Source organism: Lepisosteus platostomus, chromosome 12 (assembly GCF_059453375.1).
Source record: "Lepisosteus platostomus isolate fLepPlt1 chromosome 12, fLepPlt1.hap1, whole genome shotgun sequence".
Classification (NCBI taxonomy): domain Eukaryota; kingdom Metazoa; phylum Chordata; class Actinopteri; order Semionotiformes; family Lepisosteidae; genus Lepisosteus; species Lepisosteus platostomus.
Genome location: NC_142622.1, coordinates 38834179 through 38844195, shown reverse-complemented (window position 1 = coordinate 38844195; position 10017 = coordinate 38834179). Strand labels below are relative to the sequence as shown.

Here is a 10017-nt window from a genome sequence, read left to right as displayed (position 1 = left end):
CTTCGCGGTGGCACTTAGTTTATATTTTTGAGGTTAGTTTGTGGAACATGTAAGACCTGATTTGTTCAGTCAGGGCAAGATTTGGAAGGCAATGGGACAGCAGGATTCTTTTTATGTGTCTCTCATTCAGCTTGGTGACTGAGCAACTGCCATCATTCTTGAAGAATGTTGCTTCTTGATAAACACTACCAATCCTTCACAATGACATATTTATCATAAAGCTGTGACAAACCTTTCCAGATATTAAATATTGATCAGAAAAGTCTTCCAAACACATCCCTGAACCATCAGCAAAATTCTACCTGGTTTAAGTGCTGATTTCATTTTTTTTTTGCTTTTTGGTGAGAATTGCTGTAATAGCATTTTCCTAGCCTGAGAAATATCTGCACTGAATACTGTGTGGTGGTATGAGAAACTTTATGTTTACACACAGCACCTATAATCCACTGTGAAGTAAAGGATTAGAATTGTTGTGCTTGTGGATTTTGTTTTCACTTTTGTTAATTCTCAGAACAAAAATATATGTGACAAGATTGGAAGGAGGTTCATTAAATATTTCGATGAGATATGAAATACACCTCCGTCTCACCCCAAAGTCTAAGTTTGACATTAGTGCTGAACTGATCCATAGTTTAAGGATTTCAGTTGAGTGCAAATATGTGCTTTTCCATGCTCATGCTTAACTTGATTAACATTAAAAGTCTATAACATGCAAATCAAGGTGCATATCTATGCATGATTTATAGCTGGGATCCTTGACACAAATAATGTGGATAGCATTTTATGCCTTGTTTACTGTACAGTACATAAAGTTCAAAGAAAGTTGTTAAATACATACAAAGAGACACCCATATCCACCAATTAGAAGATCTATACCTGTACATACAGTATGCTTTTCTATTTCTATACTTATAAGGAGCTACCATTGACATCAGATATTAAAATGGATACAAATAAAAAATAGGTGATTCAGTCCATCTAGCTTATTTATTTGCTAGTACAAAATAATTTGTTTCATTCTATTTCTGTTTACTGTTTTATACTCTGCCACAGTGAGACTCAACATGAGATGAAAGCAAATCCAAAACTGTTTTTCAATTTTGGAGTTTTAAGAACATGTAATTTTGATTTTTGTTGAAAAATGATTTCCTTTGTGGAACACCTCTAGGGAAAATCATATTCCTGCTGTGAGTGGTATTGGTGAGCAAGATTTCAAAATCAATGAGTCACTATGGTGACAGGGGGCGCTATGCAGTTGGAGGTGTCATCCTTCAAATGAGGTATTAGAACATGATTCTGACTTCTTGGTCATTAACCATCCCATGCCACTTTTTGGAAGAACAGGGATGTTAACTCAGGCCTTGCACATTAAAATGTACCCATTAATTCAACTTGTTAAGTATTTTCTGACTTCTCCCGGTTTTATACTGGGGCTGCAGGTGCATAATGGTTACCATATAATACCCAGTCCTTATGTCTGCTGCTCTTCAGTGGTGGTAAAACAGGTCCCTTCCTATATGTCTATTGATCTAAAGGGATATTTAATTGCTAGGAATTATTCATTACAGTCAAACCGTATTTTACAAATAGCCATGCATGTTTTGGTTGTTTTTAGAATCATGCAATAATTATGGAAATAAAAATATTACACATGATATGGATGACATAAGATGAGTTACTGACCCATCACTGCCAGCCAGCTACAGTGTTTTGCCTAAATCCAAATTAAGGCCAGCATTATTAACCATATTCTCTATTTCACATAATCTAAGAGAAGTTTAGAGGGACTTATTTGCATTCTAAAGTGCACTTCAAAATCCAGGGGGAGGCCTGGATTAAATCAGAACTCACCCTTCCTGCAATCACAATGTCTAAGCCTAATGCTTGATGATAGGGTTCTGTAATTTCAGACCTCTGTCAAATACAAAACCACTGGGTTTGGAGCTAGAGATTTACTGATGGGTAATAGTTTTGATCCATCACTAATCAAAGTGCATGAGCACTTGTAAGATTAAAAACAATAAAAATGACTATTATTACAGTTCTCTCTTTAACTTAGCTGTTAAAGGCTTCTGTTTGAATAACAATTTGGGGATTATAGCTGATTGTGACTGTAGTTCCCAACAGCAGTGCATGATTAGCCTAACAACCATGTGTTTGGTGGGTTTGACATCGGTCAGGGTTTAGCACCTCTCTGTTAGTTTTCAGTGTTACCTATGTGAGCATTTGCTTACATTTTCTGCATGCACTGTTGTCTTGTGTAAAAGTAACCCCAACTGCTCCAGGGGCGCCGTACAATGGCAGACCCTGCGATCTGACCCCAGGCTTCTCTCCCTGTCTGTGTGTCTGTCTCCTTGGAGAAAAGCTGGGGTATGCGAAAAGACGAATTCCTAATGCAAGAAATTGTATAGGGCTAATAAAGAAACATTATTATTATTATTATTATTATTATTATTATTATTATTAGATGTGAACGGTACGTGTGATGTGTAGGAGGATCACATGCTCCATGAGGTTTGCTTCTCTCTTATAAAGTACTTGTCAGAGTGTTGAAGAGCAGAGTTGCATTTAACCAGTCTCAATTCCAAAAGTGGGTGTGTGTAGCAAAAACAATTTCTGTGTAACACCAATTAAAAAGACTCTGTTTCGTGCAAAGTCATTTGTCTTGTTTTTGTTATGGATATTTATTTTTCAGAATATAATCTTGAGCCGTGTGAAGATCCAGGCACTCCACGGTTCGGCAGAAGGATGGGCTACAACTTTGGTATCGGAGATACCTTGACATTCTCCTGTAATATGGGGTACAGACTGGAGGGGGTGTCAGAGGTCATTTGTCTTGGAGGAGGCCGTCGCATGTGGAGCGCACCTCTGCCAAGGTGTGTGGGTACGTGGTCAGCTGCTTTCATTTGCTTGTACATATATTACCTGTCTTTAGATCTCGAAATCACACTTCAGTTTATTAGTGTTAGCAGTGCTTTAAATGTTAGTTTCACTATTTTAAAAGTCTTAGGTATAGCTCTGTAGTTCTCGGCATTACACAGCACACTGCCTGCCTTCACACTGTGCATGTTTTCGTAATACTTATTTTTGTTCTACAGCAGTTAAAAGTCTTATAGCCAACTCTTCAAAATCAAAATTTCAATATTCCAGTACTGTCCTCCGGACCTCTTCAGAATTTTTCATTTGTGTGTTGCTTCAGTTCTGAGTGATTCAACGTTATGCCCCAGAGCACTTGCTATGGCAAAATCATAAAAATGCAACGTACATAACTTTTGATTGCGGGTAATGATAATGATATCGTAACATTTCTTCATAAATTTGACCATCCTATATAATTAGAAGCAAATGTGCTCGTGTATAATTACATCATTTTGTATTATTTATCTATTCAAGAAGAGTAACTAAATAACGGCATTTAAGCACAGAGAAAAGTTACTTACAAGGTACAGTAGATGGACATGGCAAATTGAGCAATGAAAACCTATAATTTAGGACTTTGAGATCTGTGTCTACTGCACAATTACTGGTTGGGAAGCTGATCCCTTTGAGCAGTTACTGTGTATTAAAATCAATTTTCTCTTCATTTTCTGGCACACTAGTCTTTATTATCTCAGTAGGGATACCTATTAAGGTATTGTCAAGGTGGTCAAGGTCATCTTTAAAATTCAGGATTTAAAAAAGTCTCCCCATTTCTTTCTTATTCTTAAGACATGGAGTATTCATTTGAATTTCTGAACTATCTGCTGCAGGGAACTATACAGTACACCCTTCCAGCTATCATAAATATCACTAATCTCTCATCATAGTCAGTCTAATGCTACCACATTAGGAAAGGGACTTTCCTTATGGATGTATCAACTCTGTGTTACTTAATCTCGCAACATACAGTAGGTAAAATCAAAATTATTCACCATGCAGTACATTTACTGTTGTTACTTCTGTATTTCAATTGAATAAAAATGTATATTAACTTTACTAGATGCATACAACTATATTAATTTTGCAGACATCATTACATTGTCTTCATATAAAACAATGTATTTAGATACAATGTTCTCTGCATTCATGTTGTATAAACATCTAGTATCTGGCATCAGAAGGTGAAGGTAATTACATTTTTAAAAAAAGTTTTCCATGTCCCATTGTTGAACACAGCAGGTTTCTAATCTGTCTTTGCAAAAAAGAAAGTATACTCAGATATGTTTTTTCTCCACCTGCAAAGGGAGGACTTACTGATTCAATTTCTACCAGTTATGGGGAGAAGGAGGCTGTAGCCGAGAATTGTAGAGATTGATCTGTGGAAAGCATTCATGAAAGATTTTTAAAATGTGTTGTAGAAAAAAGTGTGTGAACTGCAGAAAACTGCCATTTGTTTGTGGTGTGTTGATAACTGTGGGGTGAAATTCTCACCACCAATTCCTTTATGCATTTCTTTCCTCATATTACACTGTGAACATCATTCAGATAGAGGTAGCATAATTATATAGGGTACTGTTCATGTCAGCTTCATTCATTATTATTATTAGTTTGACAAAAGACTGCTACAGCAACTCTAAATTTAATGTGAACTACCTCTGTATGACAAAGGTCACCCAATACTTTCGATCTGTGATCAATGTACTATTGCATGACCTGATCTTCACACAATTGAAGTTGGTGGATGAGTATCCTTGACCCATTCTACACATGACATACTTGTTAGAAATTTGTTTACAGATAACATTTTTTTTCCAGCAAAAGAACATAATAATCCTTACTTTATTCCATTTAATTTTTATCTGCACTCTGGGATTATCATTTGGAAATTAATTTAGTACAGATGAACATCTTAAAACTATAACACAATAAAAATAGGATACAAAAATAATAGCAAAAACACAACAAGAATGAGTTGAATCATTTAACAAATATAGTTGCATGTGCATTTCTAAATGTATATACAAGTGTTTTTTTTATGTAGTGTATATTTACCAGCTATATTTCCTTTTCTTAAAAGAAAAAGTTGTTGATCTGAGAGTAATACATTAAAACTTTACTATAAAATTAGAACTGATAACCAGTATGCTAGAGCTTAAACTGCTTGAAATGAAGGCAAACACCGCAAGGCTTTTCTTTTTTTCCAAGTCTAATTCTTTTGTTTGAAATTGGATTTAAAGTTATATAACAGTGTGTAGAGGATATACTGTATATGTGAAAAAAATCTAAATATTGTTACAACAAAGACTGTGTTAAAATGATCAATTAAGAGGTGCTCAAAGAATATACAAATCAAATATGAATCAGCTTGCCATGTAAGCGAATTCTAAGAATCAATTATAATTCCAACCCTTTGTTGTCAGGTAATAATAGTGGCACAGAGCATGTGTGTTTTTGGCTCCTCTGGCACAGCTTGGTAATGTAGTTATGACCAGGCAACAAATTTAATAAGATGGACAAAATGCTTCTTTACAAAAATACAGCTACAGAATACCTACAGTAACGTTTCACTGCTGTCATTTATAGATATTTACAAAGGTGAGAGTTCTTGTGGTCTGCCTTCTACAAAAATACATACAGTAATTCTTAAACTTCAAACACAAAACACATTGATTTGTCTCCCCTTTCTTTGATGAAGATGATTCCTTTCTCCCTTCTTTTTGTGCTTTCTTGTCTTTTGAAGCTATTTTTTATGTCCCATTCCTCTGAATGCTGGCTTAATGACCTCACTAGGAACAGTCCAGACATTGTTAAATATTTATGTCGTAATATGGCTGAGAATTAATTGAGCCTGTATTACCAATTAGTACCACTCTTTAGATTATTTGGACTGTTTGGCCATTGTGACCATTTAATCTCTAAGACCGAGAACAGCAGCATAAACACTTAATAAAGACACGCAAAGACAATACCCATCTGTGATACACAGGCACAGTTTGGCTTATAAGGGCTTTGCGCACACACACACAAATATTTTTTCCATACAATTTCTACACTTTATACAGTCAAACACTAACCGTGGAGGATGAACACACAGCAGATAAGCCCACTACAGTCTGACACACAGTGCCACTAGGGAGAAATTCTGTACTTCCAGCTACACAGTGTGACATATTACTCGCTTACCAGTGTACGGTATATCCTTACTTTTAAGTTATCTATCTTATTTGTCAGATCCCCTCCAGGATCCTAGATTTTACATGTTGGACCCCTCTCAGGAAAGACTGCACAGTCTAATCACCCCCTGCTGGTCTTCCACAGTCACTAACCATCACGAATACCTCCTCATCCCTTGCAGCCTTCAGTTTCTCTGCCACTCAGCCAGGCTATTTCTCCATCAGCAGCATCTAACAGTTCTCCAACCACTTGACTGCCTTCCTGGTGCCTGCAGTCATCAGCCTTTCTTGCTGCTCAATAAGGCTGCTTTATGAGTATAAATAGGACAATGTACACCTGTTGCCTGTTAAGGTAGCAATCTGAGGCCTCCCATGAAAGCATTAGAGAGAGCTGATTCCCTGACACCATTGTATTGAACTTACAGAATAGGGTGATTCTGCAGAGATGTTTTGCTATCACTTACACATGCAACAGTGTTAATACATTAGAACAAGTAATAGGTTTATTCCATGCTGAAAAGAGAAGAAAGAAAACACAATGTTTCGGCTGTGGAGCCTTCTTAAGACATTATTTTGATTCAGATCTTCCAAGTTTAAGTGTTCACAACACTCATGTAAGTGAATTGGTAATTAAGTCTTGTCAAATTAGTAAAACCATCTCTCTCTGTTTTGTGTGAGTATATAAAAACACCAGTAAATCCACTGAAACCATTTTTTATTTACTTTAAAATGTGTGCTAAAGTTTTATATTTTTTTTACAGGCAGCATTGTAGATGCATAAATCTGTTAATATAGATTCAGCAGCATATAGAAATCATGGCAATTGTATGTAAACTTGTAATCTTTCAAACAACTCAAGTTTTCCATCAGGTCAATATCAGGATGAATACTGAATAATTTGAATCTGCCTTCTCAGAATATTGTTCTGCAATAATGTAGCATCTCTAGACTGTAGCCTGACACCTGTGTCTTTCAGTCTTCCTAGATACAGTACCATCCCAGAACCTTTAAAAAGTAAAAAAAAAATTAACAGACAAAAATGGAAAACAGCACTTTAAATTTTATATTGATGCACAATGTTACTTATAGGCCTATAACAGCTTTCTTGCAGTGATTTATGACTGAAATCTGAATCTGATGCTGAGAATGGTTATGGTACAGTGAATGTTTCAAAGCTAATAAGTTGAAACTGTATTAAATGAAAAACAGGTTTTTCAGTATTACATGGCATAAATACTAAATACTGTATCTCTATCATCCTCTACTACTCTAACACACGTTTGTCTTCATAATTTAGTGTAAGCAGTACATAGAAGGTCTGATACTGTAGTTATATGGAGGCTTGCATAAATTTAGTTGCAACAGCAACTATTGTGCATGTAGAGTACATAAAAACAGAAAACTGTTCTGATAGTGATTAATTAAATTTTAATATAATGGCTGATTTGAAAGTCAAACTGTTATCTATTATACAACCCTTCTTAACTTATTTTGAAACTCTTGGTCATTGAATTTGTGCAGTCTTTCATTATATATTTCACAGGAGTGCCTGTTCAAATAAAAACTGCTCCCCAGAGATACCTGCATCAGATGGTAAATTTCCTTGTTTTTATGTATCTAGATTGGTCATTTAAAAGCCAATTCATTATAAGCCACTTGAATTTTGATAATAATTACACTGAGGTAATTATGGTTTTCAGACAAATGAAACTTTCATAATTCTTTTAACATTTTTTAAGGATCCTACAAAATCATGTACATGTACAGTAAATATATTCATTGTGCTCCTTTTTTTGTTTGCTAGATGGTTTTTATTTGGGAAAGTCAACAATTTTGTAATAAAAGCACTTTCTTTTGAAGCTCTATTCCAAGATAGATTAATCTGACTACAAAATGTGCATAGCCTACCAGCCATGCTCTTATGAAATTACTAATCAATTGAGGTGACTTTTATGAGGAAAATCAAACTAACCCAACATTCTAGAATCAGTTATGTAATGTACTGTAATTCAATGTGTTATTTTAAACAGGGAACTCTTTTCTCCTGTAATTACCACTAGCTTTAAACCATTGAAAGTTAATTTCTATATTCCAGAATAAATTAAAAACTATAACTAATAGGAATTCAATGTAAGAGACTGTATATTGCCGCAGTGAGGTGAAAGCAAATATATCTATTTAGGCATGACCTGTATTTCATAGGCCTCTACTGAATCGATGCAATCTTTACCATGTTGGTGGCTGTGAATTTAGAAATTGATTATGCACTTTGTAGGTTCTGAGATTAAAGTCAGGAGAAATGTGTTGGTCTGCTAAAAAGCATAAATCCAGTTAAGGTTGTCATTTTGTAGAAGTTTCATAAACAGTGATAAAGAACATATGTCTTTCTCTATTTTGTTCCAATGTTTGGTAGCATCTCAGTGCCAAGGGGGGTATTCAAAGTGTATTTGCTTCTGTGTTAGAGGAAAAGAGGCAGCATACTGTATATATTCAGTATATGTAAAACATACAGTACCTTGCAAAAGTATTCAGACTCGTGTGCAATTTTCACATTTTGTTAGTTTAACGCTTGCAGTCCTGACACTTTTAAGTAGCAATTAATAAGTATTATATACACCACCTATTCTAACAATGTATCTCAACATTCATAGTGAAAAACAAAAAGAAAGAAATACAGATGCAGCCTCTAGAATGTGTGTCAAAACTAATGTTAGCTGTAAGAGAACTGTGGTATATTGCACTGTCTTCCGGCACATGAAAAATAGCACTTGGTGGAACTTGGGTTTCATTAGATGTTAGTTAAACTGTTCATTAAATCTGTAATTAGCATATTTTTGAACCTATAAAATATTGTATTTGTTCTATAAACATATAAAATACACAGGAACAAGTAATAGGTTTATTGCATGCTGAAAAGAGATGAAAGACAACACAATGTTTCAGCCGTGGAGCCTTCTTCAGGTGTGAGGACCTCACTTAATTAAACACACCTCACTTAAACACACCTTAAACACACCTCACACCTGAAGAAGGCTCCACGGCCTCCTTTTTTTCTTTTCAGCATGGAATAAACCTATTACTTGTTCCTTTGCAGCCTACGCATGCTGATGCAGCTACCCACCTGAACTATAAAATACATAGCCTAGCTACCATTTTAAAATCTGACATGGCTGTACATTTTGTTTCTGAAAAGGGAATTAAATGCCAGATGGAGCCTGAATCCAGCAGATTGAAAGCACTCGCATTAGATCACTATATGGTACTTCGAAGTACAGTACTGTAACATTAATGTATTGGAAACCTACTTCCTTAAATCCACTCAATATGGAATCATGTAACTAAAGGAAAAGAGCTGAAAAAAAAATTAACCAAAATATAATAAAGTTTTTTAATGAAAGATATTAATTATATGAATGTAAAAACAATATATGTATGTTACTTATATAGATTGTAATTGTAGTTGAAAAAATAAGGTATCCCACCTTCTTCATAAACATTGTTTGCATTGAATTCTTCAAATCTGTCACCTGCTGTGATTGTTTTGGAAAGATTTAATGAGCTAATTTTTACTACGTTTCCATGCAAAGACTTGAAAAGTTCAAATTAAAAACAATAAGTTTAAACATCATACAGTATACTTTAACAAACATAAGTTATATAAGGGAACAAGTAATAGGTTTATTCCATGCTGAAAAGAGAAAAAAGAAAACACAACATTTTGGCCGTGGAGCCTTCTTCAGGTGTGAGGGTGGTCAGATGAGAACAAATATGGACTTAATTTGTTTACATGCCAAGCGTGTTAGCTGGTGCATTCGAAATATAGCACAACTCCCAGTCAACAGTATCCCTACAATCAATTGCTTCTCATAAAATAGATCTTCAGCAATTGTATTTCATCCACTACTTTTCAATTTCATATGATTCT

At 34.9% G+C, this 10017-nt stretch overlaps 1 protein-coding gene across 5 annotated transcripts in view; it reads left to right on the top strand.

The window, feature by feature from the left end:
• The window catches only part of csmd3b (CUB and Sushi multiple domains 3b), a 561056-nt gene that overhangs the window by 378819 nt on the left and 172220 nt on the right, over positions 1-10017 (top strand). For all 5 annotated transcript variants that reach the window (XM_088601884.1, XM_088601883.1, XM_088601882.1 and 2 more), the window contains exon 21: positions 2696-2884. In XM_088601884.1, coding sequence (XP_088458010.1) covers positions 2696-2884 — 189 coding nt within the window. The remainder of the gene's footprint in view (positions 1-2695; positions 2885-10017) is intronic.